Source organism: Tamandua tetradactyla, chromosome 17 (assembly GCF_023851605.1).
Source record: "Tamandua tetradactyla isolate mTamTet1 chromosome 17, mTamTet1.pri, whole genome shotgun sequence".
NCBI classification, from domain to species: domain Eukaryota; kingdom Metazoa; phylum Chordata; class Mammalia; order Pilosa; family Myrmecophagidae; genus Tamandua; species Tamandua tetradactyla.
Genome location: NC_135343.1, coordinates 58,748,335 through 58,773,064, shown reverse-complemented (window position 1 = coordinate 58,773,064; position 24,730 = coordinate 58,748,335). Strand labels below are relative to the sequence as shown.

Below are 24,730 nucleotides of genomic sequence, written 5' to 3'. Positions count from 1 at the left end.
ATTCATTTATCAATGGATAATAACCAAAATTGATCATATTTATCATTAATACTGAATCAAGTATGGATATTATTTGCAATCCTATTTCTAATTTTCAATGTTAAAGAAATTACTTCAGAAAAGAGAACTCACTTCAGGTTATATGTATCATATTCAATGGAAGACTTTGGCACTGCAGAGATCATATAAAGAAATCCAAGATTTTCATTTTCACGTATTATTTTAATGATTTGCAAGGGATCACGGATGTTGGCTTTGACGACTTCTTCCCGGTCATGAAAAGTGTACTTGGGGAAGACTGAAGAGCTAGTCTTGTAGAGACCTCTTCTTCCAATACTGGTGCGCAGCAGTTTAGGAGGAGAGGGAGAGAACGTCTCAACAGAGGGCTGACGTATCTAAACAGAATCAATTTTTAGAAAAATGAACTTTTGCAAAAAAAAAAGCTATAAAAAAAGGGTCAAGTGACTGAGGGCTAATTATCATACTGTGTGACACATTTAGGACTCAGCGGCAAGCTTTTTGAATTAGAGATTTGCAAACTACTGTTAAGCAATGATAATCCTTCCCAGCATTTCCTCTCCAAATACCCACGGTTTCTATTACCTTCTTCTCTTCTTTAACTCAACCTTTATCACATAAAAATAACACCACTCTGGTGTGAATAGAAGCCCTCCACTCTCCTTGCTCAACTGCTCTGCAGTAGCTCTGTCTGGGACTTCCCACCCCAGGCTCCCAATCTGTTCTGACAACTTGGATGCTTCTCAATGAATGAAATCCTATTAAAAATTGTTTTGTTAAGGTGAGGGGTGGTTATGTCTAGAGTAGGGAACAGCAGTGGAATAACCTTTGAGAAGCAAGCATTACTTGTGTTAACTAATAATTGCTTATTCTGTTGAGCAGTGCTTCTCAAATTTAAATGTGCATAGTAATTACCTGGGGGTGTTGTTAAAATGCAGATTCTGACTCACAGATGGTTTGGAGTGGAAATCTGACACCAGCTCCAACCACCTTCAGCTGGCCTCTCTGATAGTACAGGGGCAATCAGCTTTAGAACGAAAGAATCACCATAAAGAAGATGCTTTGTTGAATAACTCATGTAAATATACAAACGATTTATTTACTGCCTGTTAGCATAGCTGATAGAGGTTGAGATTTCTGCGACTGATTTGCTACTACAACTCTGTGAAACAACTTTTCCCAAAAGTCCACAGGGATAATTGCTCTCAGTCTGTTGAATAGAAATGTCAGAGGAAGCCTGGAGAATTTCAGAGCCAGGTCTTGTACAAAGACTGAAGGAAACACACCTTTGAACTGAAAAGCAAAATGTATTTTTTCCACTTATAGGCTAGTGATGACAGCAATGGCACAAATTTCTTATAGGAGACAGCAGACAAACAAGCAAATACCTAGAACCAGCCAAAATGCACATTGCCTTATCTCAGTTTTGAAAACAAGGTATATATTTATTAGTTTCTGAGACTAAAGTCTCATAAAATAGGCATTCATAAAAAATGCAATTATTTTTCATTAACAACCTTTTCCTTTAATATCCTTTAAAAATTTTTACTGCATTCTAAGCGTCAAATTTCTTCAACGATAGGACAAAATATTTTCATCTGAGCATTTATTTCTAATTATGTCATTCAATGAGAAGATGTAATTTAATCTATGCATTCACATACATTCAGAACAGGGGGTAAGTGAGGCATTTCTTCATAAACTGTAGAATGCGTACAGTTCTGTCTTTGATGGGTGGTCAGTCCGATTTGACCGGGCAACACTGGAGTGCAAAAATCAGGACTGAGGCGCCAGGCCTCCAGGAACATTCCGCGAAATCAGAACAGCCTGAGACCAAGGGTCTGTAGTTTCCGGAAGCAAGTGATTTATTGGCTCATGAGCACGGGGCTCAGCCGAGTGACCTCAAAAGTCTGAGCCCTGAACAACAGGCAACCTTAGCTTTTATGGACTGTATTACATGCTAGAGATAAAGTAAGCTGAATATGGTGACCGGCAACATTAAAAGAAAAATAATTGGTTAGTTTAAAGCGTGAAGCGGGTTACAGAAGTAGATGAGCTGGTAAGGGAGGGGTCCCCATCCCAGGTGTCTTATCTTGCTTGCCTGCAGTTTCACCCGTTCCTGAAGGCTAGAAGAGGGGGTTTGGGGATTTTCCACAGAGGAGGCAGCCGAACAAGAGAAGGGGGTAGAGGCCTGCCTACTGTGAAGCCTGTTTGCTACATCTTCCTCGAATACCAGAAACATCCAACTTTGCGTCCTTCCTTTTTTATCTCTCCCTAAATCCTCACTGTTGCATTTCCATTCTAAACTGATTCCAAAAGATTAAATCCACAAAATGACCCTTTCCTCAGAATAAACAGACTTCTCTTTTTATGGGCAATAACCTCTTTCTTCCACATTTTCCTTCTACCTCTAAATCTTTACTGCATTCTTTGCTGTGTGACAACTACATCCAGGACACACAATCCACAACCTGACACTTCTTTTCGGCCCCCTACTTCCATTTCAGATGCCTATGTAATTTCTCTCCTTCAAATCCAAGACCTAAAAGCCCACTTTACACCAAACGAAATGATTTATGGGCAATCAGATCTCTCCTGGCCCTAACATTAGCTCGCTCTACTTCAGAGAAAGCACAGGAAGTGAGGCTGTACCCTCCCAGGCTTTATCATGACTTCATTCTCGCAGGATGACCTCACCCAAACCCATGGCAAGTTCCTGCAAGCTGCCAACTCTCTCCCATGCTCTACCTTACTGGCCTTCTGCTCATTCCTCTGAGCTTCGCCATACCCCACTAAGAGAGCTTTTCTTCCCCTGACGATCCCTCTTGCCACTGGGTATCAGCATCCCTCTATTCAGTCCTCCATCATTATGTACCATAAATTACCAACAAGATCTCCAATCACACCCCACTTTGCTATCTGCTCCACCTCTAGACTCTGAAATTTTTAAGGACTCTGCACGTCCTAGCAGAGTCCTCAGCCCGGTGTTTGAAACACAACTAACACTTAGGGAGCATCAGGGGGTCCCTCAATAAAAACCTCAGAGAAGTCGCAGTTCCACTGGTATTTTTTTTACTGTGGGCATGTCTTTGATATTTTCTACCGCCTTGTTACTTTCTTTAAATATCTTTGGGTACTCATATTAATACAAACTCTGGTGATTTTTCCTCTCAGCCTCTAATCACTTATTCCTTGTCAAACAATGTCTTCACTCTACATTCCTCATCAGTTACAAAATCTGTCTTTCTAGCTCGTTCAAGTCTCCATTTTATTGCCCTCACCAAGGTCTTCAAAGATTTACATTTTCTGGTAAAATTAATGAAAATTTCACACGAATCTTAAAGGCATTCATGAAACTAGTAAGTCTTCTTTCTTAACCTGCAAATGAAGGTCACAGGACACTGTACAGAAGTGAAAGTTTCCTTTATGATTTCCCTCTTCTGTCCAAGTTTTCCTTACATAAGAAGAACTGAGAAATATTGTATTTCCTAAACTCTTTATGCAAACTGATAGAAAAAGATTTGCTACTAGTCTCATGAATTAAAAGCACAGAAACAGAACTCAAGAAAAAAGAAATAAAAAAGCACAGTAACAATATTATATAAAACTAAAGTTAAATGAAAAGATTTAAATAATTATTTTAGCACTTTACCTGCTTTAGTTTCACATCATCTTGAGACACAAGAGACTGAGAAAATGATTCAGTGGAAGGCTGACTTTCTTCACTGACTGCAGGAGTTTTTAGGGTTCTGGAACTGATGAACTGAAATCGATTCTGTTGATATATGTATTCTGGCTGCTTACGGTCTTGGTAGATTTTTAGCACTGGCTTTGGGAATAAAGACATATGTTATCTTTTTAACGTAAGACAAATCTGTAAATTTGCTTTATTTGTCATTCCCTTTGCACTCCAACCCTGCTGGCAGTTCATTTCCTCCCTGGACTAATAGCCTACCCAGGCCACAACCTTGGCAGCAGCTACCACCTTTGGCTATGCCTTGCCTATGGCTTTACTAAGACTTTCCTATCTGGTTTCTGTTCATTTTCTACTATAAATGACCAGTGAGTGCTGCCAGGACAGAAAGAGCTCAGAGGCATGAAATCCCCACCATTCACTACCACTGCTCTTGTAGGAAGGAGGATACAAGCTTCCATCCTATCTGAAAGTCACCTGTCACTTCCCATTGTTGAAACTGATGGATCTAAAGAATGGTGGCATTATCTTTGGTTAATATAACTTTGACTTAAGCAATAAAATCTATCTTTTCATATGATAAGTTTAAATTCTGAGTTTAACACAACAGTTAATCTCTAATACACTGGAGTGAGGGTATTACTCACTCCCTTTAGAGGGAGTAGAAGCAAGAGCTGTTAAATTTCCAACTATGAGTAAGTTGCAATGGTTTTGGATAAAAATCCCTCTTAAGCCATTCATTGAAGAAAGGAAAAGAATAGCTGATGCTACAGAGATGGGGGGATCTCAACCATACAATAGTAATGAAAAAGAATAGAGACCTCTGCTGTGTAACAGCAATGAAAAGTTAAGGAAAGAAGACGAGGCAGTGTTGGTTTAGACAGAATGACGATACAGACCAAAATAATGATCTGCAGTAACAATCATAAGGTTAAGTGCACTTTTACAAAACCCTGCTCTGAAACTTACTGAAATAAACAAGGAAAGTTTAACTAAAATTAAGAAATGATACAACAACATATAAAAGCCAGATATAATTAGGATACAAGTGAAGGAACACCAGGAGGTAAACACATGACTATACCACTCCCCGCCCCACTACGCATTTGAAATCATATGCAGAATAACAAATTACCCTAAAAGTTGTAACAAATAGCTGATTTACCAGCAACAATGGAAATCATAAGAGAGTAGACTGAAAGTGTCACTTTAGAATTCTATGTTCAGTAAAACATCTTTCCAGAATTGAGGTTGGAATTGTAACTTATTTTCAAATTCTGAAATGCTGAGCTTCCTCTATGTATAGCCTGGTCATTCCATGGAACTTCGGCTATTTGTGTGACACCTGAGACTCAGAGCTAGAATTCTGCAGCTATGAAAGTCAGCATTACCCAACACAGTATTAAAACACTGAAAAAGCGATCAGACTTCAATAAGAGATATGAATGAAGCTGATCTGGGTAGCACTAAGGTAAAGCAGACTCACAGGTAAAGGATGATACTGACTGAATCTTAAAACTTCAACTTCTATTTGAGACCAAAGGAAAAGATGCTTATTTGGTGCAAAATCTATTATTTTTGGTAACACACTATCTAATCTAACTTGCATGGTAAGCTTATTCGAACACCATAATTACACGGACCCTTGAATAGGGAGTGTGATCTTGCTGGTTCATACAAGTTGATGTGATGCCCTGATGCATCCCAAAGTAAGATGGGCAGAAGACAAAACAGTATTATAAAGTCCCTTAGAGGGACTGGGGAGAAGGGTGGAAATATTAAACTTCCCCACCAGGGTAAGACCTGATATTTCTCACAAACATTGGGGACAGTGAATTTTATGGGACAGGCCTTTGATCTGGGGCTTGCCCTTATGAAACATATTCCTTCAAAGGAGAAGCTAAGCCTATTTACGATTATGCCTAAGAGTCATGCCCAGAGAACTTCTGTTGTTGCTCAGATGCGACTTCTCTTTCTAAGTCAACTCAGCAGGTAAACTCACTGCTCTCCTTCCTACGTGGGACATGACTCCCAGGGATGTAAATCTCTCCGGCAATGTGGGACATGGTTCCCAGGGATGAGCCTGGGCCTGGAATTGTGGGAATGAGAAAGACTTCTGGACCAAAAGGGGGAAGATAAATGAAATAAAGTTTCAGTGGCTGAGTGATTTCAAATAGAACTGAGAGGTCATTCTGGAGGTTATTTTTATGCAGTATATAGATATCCTTTTTCAATTTCTGGTATATTGGAGTAGTTAGAGGGAAATACCGGAAACTGTTGAACTGTAATCCAACAGCCTTGATTCTTGAAGATGCTGAATAACTATGGAAATTTTTTTTTTTTTTACATGGGCAGGCACCGGGAAACGAAGCCGGGTCCTCTGGCATGGCAGACAAGCGTCCTTGCCTGCTGAGCCACCGTGGTCCACCCACTATGGAACTTTTAAGGTGTAAATGTGAGAATGAAAAGCTTGTGACTAACACCCCCTTTATCCAGTATATGGGCAGATAAGTATGGAAAAAAAAGCCAAAGAATAAACAATAGGGGTGAAGAGGGGGTATGGGATGTTCTGGATGTTTTTTTTTTCCTTTTATTTTTATTCTTATATTTGTTGTTTCTGGAGAATGAAAATGTTCAAAAATCAACTATAATGATGAATGCACAGTTTTATGATGATACTGTGAACCACTGATTGTACACTTCAGATGATTATATCTCAAAAAAAAATCACTGAAGAAAAAAATTGAGGTAATAAAGACATTTTCAAATAAGAAAAAAAAGAAATCATTACCAGTATATTTGCAGTAAAACAAATTCAAAAACATTTACTTCAAGCAGAAGAAATGCAGGAAGGAATGAAAGCAGAAAAAATAAGGTAAACTCAAACAAATATCAGATGAATAAAGAATATAATAATATGTCTTAAGGAATTTAGAATATAGAAATTAAATAGATGAGAAATAGTATAAAAGGGTATAATCTGGGAGGAGGGTAAAGTTATTGATTAATATTGTACATGGATAATTTAAGGATGCATGTTGTAATTCCTAGTGTAACTACTAACAAAACAATAACAGAGTAGTTAAATTCCAACTTGTAATATGAAAAAAGCAATAAATAATTCAATGCAATAAAATACCGAAAAGAAACAGAGCAGGTTGGATACTTAGAAATCACAGAGGGTAAAGAAAGAATTAAATCTAAATATCTCAGTAGTTACAATAAATACAAGTGTACATACAAATGAGCTAAATGCAAGTTAAAAGACAATACTTGTCAGCACGGATATAAAAACAAATACCACTTTTTGTTATTCATAGGAGGTATATATATATATATAAACTATAAGAATACAGAAGGAGTGAAAAAGGATGAGGAAGTTAAATATGCAATTATCTGTGGAAAAAAAGGTGGTATAGCCATTTTGATATCAGACAAAATAAACTATTCACCCAAAGCATTAGGAGTGGAAGAGAAGATCACTTTATAATAATAAAAGGGTTCAATCCACCAGGAAAATAAGAATTTTAACTTTATATGCACCCAATAATATGGCCTCAAACATGTATAAAACAAATAAAATTGACTCAGAAATTGAGATAATTAAATCAAAATGTATATCTCTATACACCCATGTATATCTATAACAAAACAACATGATAAAGTTTCCCCCAAGTATCCCCAAATCCAAGCCGGCATTGACAAACTACCAAAAATCTACATGAGGATCTGGGCGAGAAGAAGCAGAAACAAGCATGGGGCACACAGAGAGTCCTGATAATCAGAGAATCCTAAAATTTCCAATACATGATCAATGGAAATTATGGCAGGAAAAACAGAGGAAAACAGTGGAAGCTAGGTGAGAGTTCTTCAACTTCCAATTCACCGTTGACTGAGGTAGAGTCTGAAAATGGTAAAATGGTCTCCATCTCATAAACTCTGAAGGGTAACAGAACAAAGTTCCATCCTGGGACAAAGCCCCACAGAGAAAAGGAACAGTTGGGAGAAGAATCTAATTCTGTGAGACAGACACAGTAGGACTGAAGGAAAGAAAAGGCCAGATAAACTTGTGGAAGGCAAAGAGGAAACAGGCTGCTGTGGTGTGAAGTTGTGTGTGCCCCCGCAGAACATGCTCATAAATCTAATCCATTCCTGTGGATGTGAACCCATTGTAATTAGGATCTTTTCATGAGGCTACTTCAGTTAGAGTGTATGTTTTCATTTGTAAGCTGCTGGAATACAATTAATCAGAAATGGAAAAGCTTTTTTTTTTAAAAAAAAAAGCTTTTTAAAAAAATTTATTTATTAATTTAAAAATTTAACAACTGAACTAAAACATCAACATATATAATCAGTAATTCACAATATCATCACTCAGTTGCATATTCATCATTTCTTAGAACATTTGCATCAATTCAGAAAAAGAAATAAAAAGACAATAGGAAAAGAAATAAAACGAACACAGAAAAAAAAAAAGATTATACATACCATACCCCTTGCCCCTCGCTTTCATTAGCATTTCATATTAAATTTATTTTAACATTTGTTCCCCCTATTATTTATTTTTATGGAACAGCTTTTTAAAAGGGAATTTATTAAGTTGCAAGTTTACAGTTCTAAAGTCATGAAAATGACAAGTTAAGGCACCAACAAGAGGTTATATTCTAGTTTGCATGCTGCTGGAATGCAATATACCAAAAAAGGAACGGCTTTTCAAAAGGGGAATTTATTAAGTTTCAACTTTACAGTTCTAAAGTTGTAAAAAATGTCCAAATTAAAGAAATTCTATTAAAATGTACAAATTAAGGCACCAGTAAAAGGTTACTTTCATTCAAGAAAGGCTGATGAAGTTCAGGGTTTCTCTCTTAACTGGAAAGGTACATGATGAACATGGTGATATCTGCTAGCTTTGTCTCCAAGCTTCTTATTCCATGAAGCTCCCCCAGGGGTATATTCCTTCTTCATTACAAAGTTCTCTGGTTGTGTGGGCTCTGCTGGTTCTTGTGTTTTCTTTCATGGCTCTCTCTCAATTTTCCAAAATGCTTCCTCTTTTAAAGGATTCCAATAAGGTAATCAAGACCCACCAGGAATGAGCAGAGTCACGTCTCTATCTAAACAAGTTAATACCCGCAATTGGGCAAGTCGCATCTCTATGGAGATAATCTAATCAAGGATCCAACATACAGTGCTGAATAGGGTTTAAAAGAAATGGTTGCTCCCACAAGACTGCCTTAGGATTAAAACATAGGCTTTTCTAGGGTGCATAATGCTTTCAGACAGGCACAGGTTACTTTCCTCAATAAAGGCTGATGCCGTCCAGCATAGCTCTGTCAGCTGGGATCTTTGAGTTCTGAATACCTGTGTCAGCTGGGAAGGCACATGGTGATGTCTGCTACCTTTCTCTTATTTCATAAAATTTCTCCAGGGGTGCCTTCCTTTGCATCTCCAAAGGTCTCTAGTTATGGAGACTCTGTTGGTTCTTTCCAAAATTGTTCCTTCTTAAAGGACTCCAGTAAGCAACCCCACCTTGAATGGGTAAAGGCATATCTCCATAGAAACCATCTAATCAAAGTTAGCAGCCACAATCAGATGGGTTACATCTCATGGAAACAATAAAAAAGATACCACCCAGAAATACTGAATGAGGGTTAAAGAGCATGGCTTTTCTGGGATACAGGACATTTTCAAACCAGCACACCTTCCTTTACCTCAATCAGGATGGATCTTAATCCTCCTACTGGAGTCCTTTGTAGGAGAATGAAATTTGGACAGAGAAAGAAAAAGCCATGGAAACAAGACACTGAAATCAATGAAACCCAGAAGAGAAGGGGCAGGCCAGGAGACACTGCCATGTACCTTGCAATGTGCAGAGAAGCCAAGGATCCCTGGCAGCCAGTGTTCTGGAAGAAAGCATCACCTTGATGATGCCTTGTTTTGGACATTTTTCCCAGTCCCAAAACCGGGAACAATAAATTCCCATTGCTTAAGCCAACACATTTCATGGTATATGCTTCGGTAGCCTAGGAAACTAAAACAGATTTTGGTACCATGAGAGTGAGATGCTGCTATTGCAAATAAAAAATGTGGAATGGCTTTGGAATTGGGCAATGGACAGAAGCTGGAAGAACTTAGTGAGGTGCTTGACAAAAAAGCCTAGCAGACTGCATTGAAGAGACTGTTGGATGCTAAAGGTATTTTCATGAGATCTTAGAAGGAAATGATTAATGTGCTGTTGGAAACTGGAGGAAAGGCAATCCTAGTTTTAAAGCGGAGAGAACTTGGGGAAATTAAGTTCTGATGTTGCAAAGACAGTAGAAATTGAGAGTGATGATCTCGGTTAGACATTTAGCTGAGGAGCTTTCCAGACTAAATGTGGAAATGCAGGCTGATTTCTCCTAGCAGCTTACAGTAAAATACGAAAGGAGAGGATAAACTGAGAACTGAACTCCTGAGCATAAAGAAACCAAAAACTGATGTTCTGGAAAACACAGTGTTTTGGGGAAGTGAGTCCCCAGAGAATAGTGCTCCATGTGAGGGTTTAACTGAACATGGAACCAGCTAGCCATTTTAATGCAAGTCAGAATCAGAAATGCAGCTATCCAGGAAGGGTATGCGGAAAACTCTTCCATCTGATGGTTTGGACTCCTGTGTACTACATGCAACACCACAAGTTTTTTGCATGATTTGTACGAACAAAATCACTGTCAGCCCAGACTAAAATGGACAGAGAAGGGCCAAATTCAAGGAAAAACTACTTCACGGGCAGAAATGAAGGAGCTGAGATCTGAATGGAAGACATCTATTGGGCCAAGGGAGAGAGGGCCCACAGGTGTGTGGAAAGAGTGAGTCTGTCCCAGGATTTGGAGACGGTGGACCTTCTATCTCATCGTTCAGGAAGAGTGTTGCCACTCCAGCATCCTGAGGGTGCATATTGTGCCTCAGGGATTACAAGGTGTCTGGCCACTACTCCAACATTTGGAGAGGGTAGAGCCTTTACCCCAGTGTTTTGGGAGAGCATGACCACTGTCCAAACACTTGGAAGGGGTAGGGATGCCACTTCATCAGGCCCAGAAGACAAAACATCATTCCATAGATGACTCTCAGACTTGAAATCTAATGGAGTTTGTCCTTCTGGGTTTCAGAATTATTTGGGACCTGTGACCCTTGTTTTCCTTCTAATTTCTCCCTATTGGAATGGGAATGTTTATTTCATATCTGTTCCTCCATTGTATATTGAAAGTAAAAAACATATTCAAGAAGCACAATGTATTCCAAACAGAATAAATCCTAACAGATCTACTCTGACACATACACCAATCAGAATGTAAAACACCAAAAATAGAAAGCAGCAGGAGAAAAGCAATTTGTCACATACAAGGGAACCACAATAAGATTAAGGGCAGATTTCTCATCAGAAACCATTGAGGAGAGAAGGTATGAAATAGTTAAGATACTGAGATTCAGAGAGAGCAGAGAATGCTGCAGCACCACAAAGCAGAGTCCATGAGCCAGCAACCTTTGGAGATGAAGAAGGAAAGTGCCTCCCGGGGAGCTTCTTGAAGTAGGAAGCCAGGAGAGAAAGCTAGCAGATGATGCTGTATTTGCCATGTGCCTGTCCAGCCGAGAGAGGAGCCCTGACCGTGTTCACCATGTGCCTTTCCAGATGAGGGAGAAACCCTGAACTTCATCGGCCTTCTTGAACCAAGGTATCTTTCCATGGATGCCTTTGATTGGACATTTCTATAGACTTGTTTTAATTGGGACATTTTCTCGGCCTTAGAACTGTAAACTTGCAACTTATTAAATTCCCCTTGTTAAAAGCCATTCCGTTTTTGGTATATTGCATTCCGGCAGCTAGCAAACTAGAACAGATTTTGGTACCGGAGAGTGGGGTGCTGCTGCTGCAGTTTGCAAATACCAAACATGTTGGAACGGCTTTTTAAATGGATATGGGAAAGATTCTGGAAGAGTTGTGAGAAGCTTGATAGAGAAGGCCTAGAAGGCTTTGGAGAGACTGTTGGTAGAAATGTGGCCTCTAAAGATACCTTTGATGAGGCCTTAGAAAGAAATGAGGCACGTGTTATTGAAAAGTGGAAGGAAGGTGATCCTTGTTTTAAAATGGCAGATAATCTGGCAAAGTTGACTAATGGTATTGGCTGAAAGGCAGATTTTAAAAGCCATGAACTTGGATATTTAGTAGAAGAGATCTCTAAATTAAATGTCGAAAGTGCAGTCTGGTTTCTCCTTGCGGCTTATAGTGAAATGCGACAGGAAAGAGATAAGCTGAAAACTGAATTCTTGAGTAAAAAGAAACCAGAAGTTGAGGTCCCAGAAAATTCTGGGCCTACAGAAAGGGAGACTACAGAGTATAGTGTGGATTTAACCAAATGTGGAACCAGCCAGCCATTTCAGAGAAAGTCAGGATCGGACATGGAGTTATCCAGGAAAGATTTGTGGAAACTTCTTATGTCTAATGGGCATGATCCAAGGCTACTGCATAGAAAGCCAATGAGAGTACTGTGGGACCTGTATAAACAGAGCTGCTGCCAGTCTGGACTGAGGGGTTCAGAGAAGGGACACATTGGAGGAAAAACAACTTCAGAGGCAAAACTGTGGAGGCTGAGGTCTGAAGTCAGGAAGCCTCGGGCCAGGAGAGTGGACCCACCCAAGCCCGTGGAGAGGGTGAGTTTGCCCCAAAGGCAGAGAATGGGCCTTCCATCTCGTTGCAGTGGGAGAGTCATGCCGCCTCAGGTCTTGGAGAGAGTGAAGCACGTTCCTTGGGGTTTGGGGAGAGCCTGGCTGCCACCACATGGAGGGGTTGAGCGTGTGCCCCGTAGATGGCAGAGAGCCCGGGTGCGGCCCCAATGCTTGGAGAGGGTGGAGCCGAGAGAAAGGTGGTCTCCCCAATATCTCCCAAGGTTGCATTCAGAGAGAGGCAGGCGTAGGCATTTGGAAAGGGTGGGACTGCCACTTTCTAAAGCCCTGAGGATAAATGACTCTCAGACTTTGAACTCTAATGGACTTTGCCCTGCGGGTTTTCGAAACTGTATGGGTCCAGTGACCCCTGTGTTCCTTCCTCCCTATGGAAATGTGTCTATGTATCCTGTGAATGTTCCTTCTTTGTATGTTGGCAGCAAATAACTTGTGAATGAGTTTTCAAAGGTCCAGAGCAAATGGAGAGAATTTTGCCTTAGGACAGACCATGCCTGTAACTGACTTGATGAGATTTTATACTGTCTCTAATTTTGTACTTCATTGTATTGCTACTGAAAGGTTTAAGGCTTCTGATATTATTATGAAATTAATGTATTTTGTATATGTGAAAAATATGTCTTTTTTAGGGGCCAGAGGGTGGAATGTGCTGGTTTGAAAGGAAGTATGCCCCCTAAGAAAAGCCATGTTTTGATATAAATCCCATTTCTAAAAGGTAGAATAATCCTTATTCAATACTGTATATTTGAAACTGTAATGAGATCATCTCCCTGGTTGATGAGATTTAGTTAAGAACGGTTGTTAAACTGGATTAGGGGATGACATGTCTCCACCCATCTGAGTGGGTCTTGATTAGTTTTGGAGAATGAGAGATTCAGAGAGAGCAGAGAATGCTGCAGCACCACAAAGCAGAGTCCATGAGCCAGCAACCTTTGGAGATGAAGAAGGAAAGTGCCTCCCGGGGAGCTTCTTGAAGTAGGAAGCCAGGAGAGAAAGCTAGCAGATGATGCTGTATTTGCCATGTGCCTGTCCAGCCGAGAGAGGAGCCCTGACCGTGTTCACCATGTGCCTTTCCAGATGAGGGAGAAACCCTGAACTTCATCGGCCTTCTTGAACCAAGGTATCTTTCCATGGATGCCTTTGATTGGACATTTCTATAGACTTGTTTTAATTGGGACATTTTCTCGGCCTTAGAACTGTAAACTTGCAACTTATTAAATTCCCCTTGTTAAAAGCCATAAAAAAAAAAAGAAATAGTTAAGATACTGAAAGGGAAAACTACAAGCCAAGAATTCTCTATCTGGCAAAACTGTCCTTCAAAAGTGAGGAAGAATTTAAAATATTCACAGATAAACAGAAATTGAAAGATTTGTCAACAAAAGACTGCCCTACAAGAAATACTAAAGTGAATTCTGCAGGCAGAAAGGAAAATACAGGAGAGAGAGGCTTGGAACAGAGTGTAGAAATGAACATTATAGATGGGTCATATGTTTCTTTTTATCCATCGTGCCATGACTGGGGAGTTTAATCCATTAACATTCAATGTTACTAATATAAAGGCAATACTTATTTCATCCATTTTATCCTTTGGTTTTTATTTGCCGTATCTTATTTTTGTCTCTCTTTTTACCCTTTTAGTTACCCTTATTGATAATGTCCATCTATATGTCATCTACAAGAGTGTCACCTTAGAGTCTTAGATCCAAAGACACAAATAAGTTGAAAATGAAAATCCAGATAAAGATATTCCACATAAACAAGAAACAGAAAAAAGCTGGGGTAGCTATATTAATATTGGACAAAAGAGACTTTAACTGTAAAAAATTGTCCCCCAAGAATTCTCTATCCACCAAAGCTACCTTTCAAAAATGAGGTAGAGTTTAAAATATTCACAGATAAACAGAAGCCGAAAGAACTCATTAATAAGAGGACCCTACAAGAATTACTGCTGGATGAAAAGAAAACACAGAAAAGAGAGGTCTGGATGAGGATACAGAATTGGAAGAATATTAGTACAGGTAACTTAAAGGACACAAAGAGGGAAAAAAAATAGATCTGACAAATAAAAACCAAAGGATAAGATGGGTGAATCAAGAACTATCTTTATTATCGCTTCTCGGTCTTTTGGCTAAGATCAAGTGTAGTATCTGTTCTTATTTGTTTAATATCTGATACGTCCTCTATATGAGGACAATATATTAAATGGATTTTTGGAGTTGGGAGATGAAATAGGAGCTTGCTCCATCTACTCCACGCATTGAGCTGGTATTGCAGTATTTCCAGGAACGGTGCACCCCCCTCAGGGGAATAATAAATGTATAAAAAGTTAAAAAAAAAAAAAAAAGAACTATCTTTACAGTAATTAACTTTCAATGTTAATGGATTTAACTCCCTAATCAAAAGACATATCTTGGGAGGATAGATTAGAAAATATGATCTCTATATATGCTGTTTACAGGACATTCACCTTAGACCCAAAGATGCAAATAGGCTGAAAGAGAAAGGATGGAAAAAGATATTCTATCAAGTAGTAATAAAAGAAAGCTAGGGTAGCTATACTAATATCAGACAAAATAGATACTAAATGAAAAACACTATGAGATAAAGAAGGACACTATATAGTAATAAAAGTGGCAATTCAACAAGAAGAAATAATAACCATAAATATCTATGCTCCTAATAAAGGGGTCCCCAAGCACACGAGGCAAACACTGGCAAAGCAGAAGGGAGTAATAGACAATGCTACTATAATAGTGGTAGACACTTCAATATGCTATGCTCTTGAATAGACAGAACAACTACACAGAAGACCAGTAAGGAAACAGAGAATCTAAATAATATGGTAAATGAACTAGATGTGACAGACATATATAGAACACTGCATTCCAAAACAATAGGACACACATTCTTCTCAAGAGTTTGTAGAACATTCTCAAGGATAGACCATATGCTGGGGCAGAAAAAAACAGGTATTAATACATTTAAAAAGATTGAAATTATACAAAGTATTTTCTCTGATCATAATGGAATCAGGCTGGCAATAAATAACAAATAGAGAACAGAAAATACACAAATATATGGAGATTAAACAGCACGTTCAAACAGTTAGTTGACCAAAGAAGAGATTGTAAAGGAAATTAGTAAATATCTCAAGACAAATGAAAATGAGAACACAACATATCAAAATTTATGGGATGCGGGAAGGCAGTGCTCAGAGGGAAATTTATAGCCCTAAATGCCTACATTACAAAGGAATAAAAAGCTAAAATCAATGACATAACTGAACAACTGGACAAACTGGAGAAAGAACAACAAACTAATCCCAAAGCAAGCAGAAGGATAGAAATAACAAATATTAGAGCAGAAATTCATGAGATGAAGATTTAAAAAAATACAATCAATAAAATCAAAAGATGGTTCTTTGAGAAGATCAATAAAATCAACAAACTCTTAGCTAGACTGACAAACATGAAAAGAAAGAAGTTGCAAATAAATAAAATCAGAAACAAGAGGGGGCCATTAGCAAGGACCCTGAAGAAATAATAAAGATCATAAGAGGTTACTATGAACAACTGTATGCCAACAAAATGGGCAACTTAGATGAAATGGACAACTTCCTAGGAATACACAAACAGCCCACACTGACTTGAGAAGAAATAGACCTTAACAAATCAATCACAAGTAAAGAGATCAAGACACTCATCAAAAACCTACCAACAAAGACAGACCTAGGACCAGCCAGACAGCTTCATAGGTGAGTTTTACCAAGCATTTCAAGAAGAATTAATACCATTCCTGCTCAAACTCTTCAAAAAAATTGGAGAGGGAACACTACCTAACTCATTCTATGAAGCCAAGTTTACCCTGTTACCAAAGACAGATAATGACACTTCAAGAAAAGAGAACTTCAGATCAGTATCTCTAACGAATATAGATGCAAAAATCATCAACAAAATATGTGCAAATTAAATCCAACAAAATATTAAAAGAATTATACAGCATGATCAAGTAGATTTTTTCCAAATATACAAGGGTGGTTCAACACTACAAGATCAATGTAATATACCACATTAAAAAATTAAAAGGGAAAACCACATGATCATCTCAATTGATGCATAAAAGGTATTTTGACAAATCTCAGCTTCCTTTCATGATAAAAAAAAGGTAGGAATCAAAGGAAACTTCCTCAACATGATAAAGGACATACATGAAAAACCACAGCTAATATCATATGCAACGACAAGAGACTGACAGTTTTTGCTCTAAGATTGGGAACTAGACAGGATGTTCACTGCCACCACGGCTATTCAAAATGGTGCTAGAAGTTCTAGCTAGAGCAATTATGCAAGAAAAAGAAATTAAAGGCATCTAAATTGGCAAGAGGTAAACCTGTTGTTATTTTCAGATAATACAATTTTATATTTAGAAAATCTGGGGAAAAAATGACAGCAAATCTACTTGAGCTAATAAGCACATTCAGCAAAGTGGTGGTGTTCTAGTTTGCTAGCTGCTGGAATGCAATGTATCAGAAACAGAATGGCTTTTAAAAATGAGAACTTAATAAGTTGCTAGTTTACAGTTCTAAGGCCGAGAAAATGTCCCAATTAAAACAAGTCTATAGAAATGTCCAATCTAAGGCATCCAGGGAAAGATACCTCAGTTCAAGAAGGCCGATGAAGTTCAGGGTTTCTCTCTTAATTGGAAGAGCACAGTCAGAGTTTCTCTCTCATCTGGAAAGGCACTGGTGAACACGGTCAGGGTTCCTCTCTCATATGGAAGGACCCATGGCAAACACGGTATCATCTGCTAGCTTCTTCTCTCCTGGCTTCCAGTTTCATGAAGCTCCCCGGGAGGCATGTTCCTTCTTCATCTCCAAGGGTCGCTGGCTGGTGGACTCTGCTTCTCGTGGCTATGTCATTCTGCTCTGCTCTCTCTGAATCTCTCATTCTCCAGAATGTTTCCTCTTTTATAGGATTCCAGAAACTTATCAAGACCCACCCTAATGGGTGGAGACATGTCATCACCTAATCCAGCTTAACAACCACTCTTGATTAAATTAATCTCTAGGGAGATGATCTAATTATAGTTTCAAGTGCTGAATAGGGATTATTCTGCCTTTATGAAATGGGATTTAGATTAAAACATGGCTTTTCTAGGGAACATACATCCTTTCAAACCAGCACAGGTGGGATACATGAACACACAAAAAATTAGTAGTGTTTGTATATACTACTAATGAGCTATCCAAGGAGGTAATCAAGAAAAAACTGTATTTACAATAGCACCTAAATTAATCAACTATCTAGTAAACCTAATAGTTTTCAAGGTGCTGGAATGCAATATGCCAGAAACAGAATGGCTTCTAAAAGGGGGAATTTATTAAGTTGCAAGTTTACAGTCGTAAGGTCATGAAAATGTCAAATTAAGGCAAGGCTATAAAAATGCCCAAATTAAAGCATCCATGGAAAGATACGCAGGTTCAACAAAACCAATGACGCTCAGGGTTTCTCTCTCAGCTGGAATGGCACATAGCAACATCTGCTAGCTTCTTTCCAGGAATCTTCAACAGCTTTCCCAGGCTCTGTCCATTCTGTTGACTCTGTCAGTTCTGGAGGCATTAAAACTTTTTCCAAAATGGTTCCTTCTTAAAGGGCTCCAGTAAGTAACCTCATCTTGAATGGGTAGAGACACGTCTCCATGGAAACAATAAAAATGATCCTACCCAGCAATACTGAATGAGGATTAACAGACATGACTTTTCTGGGGTTCATAAGATATTCAAACTGGCACATTCCACCCTTTGAAGCCCCAAAAGACACGTTCTTTCCAAATGCAAGATACATTCATTCCATAACAATATCAGAAAGCCTTAAACCATTTCAGTAACAATACAAATACAATACAAAGTCAGAAACAGTATAAAATCTCATAAAAGTTAGCTACAGGCCTGGGCTGTCCTAAGGCAAAATTCTCCTCTGGCTCTGGACCTGTTAAATTCAGAACAAGTTATCTGCTATCAATATACAAAGGAGGGACAGTCATAGGATATATATTCCCATTTCCATAGGGAGAAATTGGGAGGAACACAGGGGTCACAGGACCCAAACAGTTCTGGAAACCCACAGGGCAAACACCACTAGATTTCAAAGTCTGAAAGTCATTTGTCCTGGGGGTTTTGAAAAGCAGCAGTACCACCCTTTCTAAGGGCCTATGCAGCGGCCTGATTCTATCCAAATGCAACCCTGGGAAACATTGGGGAGATAACCTTTTTCTTGGCTCTACCCTTTCCAAGCATCAGGGTCACACCTGGGCTCTCTGCCACCTCTGAGGCACATGTTCAACCCCTCCAGAATAATGGGTGGTAGCCAGGCTCTCACCAATCCCCAAGGAATGTGCTCAACCTTCTCCAAGGCCTGAGGCGGCACAACTCTTTCACTGCAATGGGGTAGAAGACCCACCCTCTGCCTTTGAGGCAAACACCTTTTCTAAGTGCTTGGGTAGGTCCGTTCTCCTGGCCCGTGGTTTCTTCACTTCAGACCTTAGCTTCCATAGTTCTGACTCTGAAGTTATTTTCCCTCCAGTCTCTCCCTTTTCTGCCCCTCTTAGTTGAACACTGGCAATGGTTTAATTTACACAGATCCCACAACACTCTTGTTGGTTTCCCATGTAATAGGCTAGGATCATGCCCATCAGACAAAAGGACTTTCCATAAATCTTTTCTGGATAACTCCATCTCCAATCCTAGCTTTTTCTGAAACAGTTGTGTGGTTCCACATTTGGTTAAATCCTCACGTGCGGCACTATTCTCTGGGCTCTCCCTTTCTGGAAGCCCAGAATTTTCCAGACCATCAATTTCTGGTTCCTTTATACCCAAGAGTTCAGTTGTCAGCTTTCCTCTTTTCTCTCATTTACTATAAGCTTCAAGGAGCAGCGAGACTGCATTTACCACATTTAACTTGGTAATTTCTTCTGCTAAATATCCAAGTTCGTAACTCTCAAATTCTGCCTTTCATCTACAAAGAATCCCTTCCTTCCCATTTGGAATGACACATTTATCATTTCTGTCTAAAGCTTCATTGTAAGTATCTTTAGAGTCCACATTTCTACCATGAGTCTCTTCAAAGCATTCTAGGCATTCTCTAGTGGCTTCTCACAACTCCACGAGAATTTTCCCCTTATCCATTTAAAAAGCTGTTTCAACATTTTGGTATCTACAAACCACAGCAGCACTCCACTTCTCCAGTACCAAAATCTATTATAGTTTGCAAGCTGCCAGAATGCGATACACCAGAAACAGAACAGCTTTTAGAAAGGGGAATTTATTAAGTTGCAAGTTTACAGTTTTAAGGTCATGAAAATGCCCAAATTAAGGCAAGGTATAAAAATGAACAAACTAAGACATCCACGGAAAGATAGCTTGGTTCAACAAAACCACTGATATGCAATGTTTTTCTCTTAGCTGGAACAGCACATGGTGACATCCACTAAGATTCTCTTCAGGAATCTTCAACGGCTTCCCTGGGACTCTGTCTGTTCTGTTAGCTGTTAGTTCTGGTGGTTCTAAAGCTTTTTACAAAATGGTTCCCTCTTAAAGGGCTACAGTAAGAAAGTCCACCTTGAATGGGTGGAGACATATCTCCATGGAAACCATCTAATCAAAAGTTACCACCCACAATTGATGATATGTGAATAAAACTGCTTACAAATGAACAAAGAGAAACAAGTGCTAGAGAAAACATGGAGAAAGAGATGTACCTATTCACTGTTGGTAGGGAAATGTGAGGTACAGCCCTTTGGAGGGTAGTTCAGTGGTTCCACAGGAGGCTAGGGGTGGGTTTGCCTGAAACCCTGTTGCTCAGTATATACCTGGAGAAGCTGAGGGTGGGGGGCATGAATGGACAATGGTGTTTCTAACGGCAGTGTTCTCAAGTCACAATGAATGGAGGTGGTCTAAGAGTATAATGATTGAGGAATGGAAGGGGGAACTATGGTATATAAGCCAATGCTACTGAACTACCACAAAAAGGAATGAAGTTGTGAGGCATATAATTAGGTGAATGAACTTTAAGAGATGTATGATGAAACATTAGGAACAAAAGGACAAATATTATCATGCCTCAATCATATGGACTAACTATAATATAAAAATTCAGTGAACTAAAGTCAAGAGCATGGATTATCAGTTTGGGCTTACTGTAAAGGGTCTAGACTGTAAGCTCCTATAGCAGTCACATATATTCAGGAGGTATAACTGTTAATTCTAAATTTTGAGATACTGAGCTATTTGTATATAAACATGGTCTTTTCCTAGAAACTTCAGCTATTTATGTGACACGTGAGGCTCAGAGTTAGAGCACTGAAGCTATAAAGTCAACAGTACCCTACAGAGGAACTGTTGAAAAAGTGTTCAGACATCAAGTAGAAATATGAATGAAGTTGATCTGGATAGGACTAAGGTATATTAGAAGACCGAGTAAAGGATGATATCACCGTATTTTAAAACATCAACTCCTGTGTGAGACTAAAGAGACAAATATTTATTGGGCACAAAATTTATATTTTGGGTAGTATGTTTCCTAATTTAACATGTATGGTCAGTTTAGTTGAACACCATAGTACATGTAATCTTGAATAGGGCATGAGATTTTATTGGTTTGTCCAGGTTAGGGTGACACCCTAATAAATCCCAGAGTGATGTGGGCAGTGAATAGGGAAATATTTGCAAAGTTCCCTTGGGGGAATGGGGATAAAGGCAGAAATATTCAACTTTCCCACTTGGAGAATTTCTGATATTCTCACAAGCAGTGGGGACAACCAAATCAATGGGCTGAGCCCTTAATATTGGGGTTTGTGCCTATGAAACTTATTCCTGCAAAGGACAGGCCAAGCTATTTATAATTGTGTCTGCAAGTCACCCCCAGAGAACTTCTTATGTTGCTCAGATGTGGCCTCTCTAAGCCAACTCAGCAGGTGAACTTACAGCCCTCCGTCCTATGTGGGACATGACTCCTGGGGATATAAATCTCTCTGGCAAGAAATCCCGGGGTAAGCCAGGATCCAGCATCAAGAGATTGAGAAAGCTTTCTTAACCAAAAGGGGGGAAGAAAGAAGACAAAATAAAGTTTCAGTGGCTGGGAGATTTCAAACAGAGTTGAGAGAGTATCTTTATGAATTATATAGATATACCTTTTTAGCTTATGGTGTGTGTTAGATTCAGTTGTCAACTTGGCCAGGTGAGCATACCTAGTCTTGTTGCTGCAGACATAAGCCAATGGTACGTGAACCTCATTTGTTGCTAATTACATCTGCAGTAGGCTAGGAGGCGTGTCTGCTGCAATGAGTGACGTTTGATTTAATTGGCTGGTGCTTAAATGAGAGAACACAATGTAGCACAGCCTAAGCAGCTTGGCATTCCTCATCTCAGCACTCGCAGCTCAGCCCAGGCCTTTGGAGATGCAGAAAGAAGTCACCCCGGGGAAAGTTGTTGGAACCCAGGGGCCTGGAGAGAAGACCAGCAGAGACCATCTTGTGCCTCCACGTAAGAAAGAAAAGTTAGCTGCCTTTCCTCTGAAGAACCAACAAAATAAATCCCCTTTTATTAAAAGCCAATCCATCTCTGGTATGTTGCATTCCGGCAGCTAGCAAATCAGAACATGGTGTATTAGAGTAGCTAGAGGGAAGTACCTGAAACTGTTGAGCTGTGTTCAAGTAGGCCTGTTTCTTGAAGATGACTGTAAAATGATAGAGCTTTTAAAATGTGACTGTGTGATTATGAAAACCTTCTTTCTGATGCTCCTTTTATCTAGGGTATGGAAAGATGAGTGAAAAATATGGATAAAAAATAAACAAATAATAAGGGGGCCAAAGGTTAAAATTAATTGGGTAGATGGAGATCTAGTGGTAAAGGGGGTAGAATATGAGTTTTTTTCTTTTTATTTCTTGTTCTGGACTGATGCATATGTTCAAAAAATGATCATGGGTGGCAAATACACAATTATGTGATGAGATTGTGAGCCACTGTACACCATGTATGGAATGTTTGTTTGTTAAGATTTATCAATAAAAATAGATAATTTAAAAAGTTACCACCCACAATTGGGTGGGTCACATCTCCATGGAAACAATCAAAGATTATACCAGCAATATTGAATAAGGATCAATGGACAAGGCTTTTCTGAGGTACACAACAGTTTTCAAACTGGCCCACCAAGGATGTAAAGGACTTATACACAGAAAACTAAATAACATTGCTAAAAGAAATAAAAGAAGACCTGAATAAATAGAAAAACATTCTGTGTTCATGGATTGGAAGTTTCCAGTTCTATCCAAATTGATCTACTGATTCAATGTAGTACCAATCAAAAGTCCAACAGACTACACTGAAGTATGGAGAAGCTAATTATCAATTTTATTTGGAAGGGCAGAGGGCCTCAAATAGCCGAAAGCATCTTGACAAAGAAGAATGAAGTAGGAGGTATCGTGCTTCCAGACTTTAATATACCTTTTCAGTTTATGGGGTATTGGAGTGGCTAGAGAGAAGTACCTGAAACATATAAAGCCACAGTGGTCAAAACAGCAGAGTACTAGCATAAAGACAGACATACTGATCAATGGAATCAAATTGAGAGCTCAGAAATAGATGCTCAGATCTATGGTCAGTTGATTTTTTGAAAAAGCTCTCAAGTCCACTCAATTGGGGCAGAACAATCTCTTCAATAAACGGTCTTGGGAGAACTGGATATCTATAACCAAAAGAATGAAAGTGGACCACTATCTCACATGCTATCCAAAACTTAACTCAAAATGGATCAAAGACCTAAACATAAGAACAAGTATCATAAAATTCCTAGAAGAAAATGTAGGGAAACATCTTCAAGATCTAGTGATAGGCAGTAATTTCTTAGACTTTACACCTAAAGCAAAAGTAATGAAAATAAATGTAAACTCCTCAATCAAATACTTCATTGTTTCGAAGGACCTTGTCGAAAGGGTGTAAAGGCAACTGGCTCAATGGGAGAAAATATTTGGAAACCACATCTGATAATGGTTTGATATCCAGTATATATAAAGAAATCCTCCAACTCAACAATAAAAAGATATCCTACAACTTAATAATAAAAAGACAAGCAATCCAATTTAAAAATGGGCAAAGGACATGAAAAGACACTTCTCCAAAGATGAAATACAGCTGGCTAAGAGGTACATGAAAAGATTCTCAGCTTCACTAGCTACTAGGGAAATGCAAATGAAAACCACAATAAGTTATCATCTCACACCTACTAGAACGGCCACTATTAAACAAGAAGGAAACTACAAGTTGGGGAAGATATGGAGAAACTGGAACACTTATTCACTGCTGGTGGGAATATGAAATGGTACAGTCATTACGAAGGACAGTTTGGTGGTTCCTCAGGAGCCTAAGTATAGAGCTGTATTGTGACCTGGCTATCCACTACTCGGGATCTACCCGGAAAATCTGAAAGCAGGTGTGCTGGTTTGAAAGGAAGTATGCCCCCTAAGAAAAGCCATGTTTTAATATGGATCCCATTTCTTAAATTTAGAATAGTCTCTATTCAATGCTGTGTATTTGGGACTGTGATGGGATCATCTCCCTGGTTGATGAGATTTAGTTAAGAATGGTTGTTAAACTGGATTAGGGGACGACATGTCTTCACCCATTTGAGTGAGTCTTGATTAGTTTCTGAAGTCCTATAAAAGAGGAAACATTTTGGAGAATGAGAGATTCAGAGAGAGCAGAGAATGCTGCAGCACCACGAAGCAGAGAGTCTACCAGCCAGCGACCTTTGGAGATGAAGAAGGAAAACGCCTCCCGGGGAGCTTCATGAAACAGGAAGCCAGGAGACAAAACTAGCAGATGACACCGTATTCGCCATGTGCCCTTCCAGCCAAGAGAGAAGCCCTGACTGTGTTCGCCATGTGCCATCTCACTTGAGAGAGAGAGCCTGAACTTCATCGGCCTTCTTGAACCAAGGTATCTTTCCCTGGATGCCTTTGATTGGACATTTCTATAGATTTGTTTTAATTGGGACATTTTCTCGGCCTTAGAACTGTAAACTTGCAACTTATTAAATTCCCCTTGTTAAAAGCCATTCCGTTTCTGGTATATTGCATTCCAGCAGCTAGCAAACTAGAACAGATTTTGGTACCGGAGAGTGGGGTGCTACTGCTGCAGTTTGCAAATACCAAACATGTTGGAACGGCTTTTTAATTGGATAAGGGGAAGATTCTGGAAGAGTTGTGAGGAGCTTGATAGAGAAGGCCTAGAATGCTTTGGAGAGACTGTTG

At 39.2% G+C, this 24,730-nt stretch overlaps 1 protein-coding gene and 1 non-coding gene across 2 annotated transcripts in view; one reads left to right on the top strand and one right to left on the bottom strand.

Annotated features, from left to right (window-relative positions):
* DNAH6 (dynein axonemal heavy chain 6) overlaps nucleotides 1-24,730 on the bottom strand; it is a 295,021-nt gene that overhangs the window by 259,363 nt on the left and 10,928 nt on the right. The window contains exons 3-4 of the mRNA XM_077134752.1: nucleotides 3,671-3,847; nucleotides 133-395 (exon numbers count right to left, since the gene is read on the bottom strand). Coding sequence (XP_076990867.1) covers nucleotides 133-395; nucleotides 3,671-3,847 — 440 coding nt within the window. The remainder of the gene's footprint in view (nucleotides 1-132; nucleotides 396-3,670; nucleotides 3,848-24,730) is intronic.
* On the top strand, nucleotides 14,533-14,723 carry LOC143661804 (U2 spliceosomal RNA). Its single transcript, XR_013164853.1, has one exon. It is a non-coding gene; the product is annotated as a U2 spliceosomal RNA (small nuclear RNA).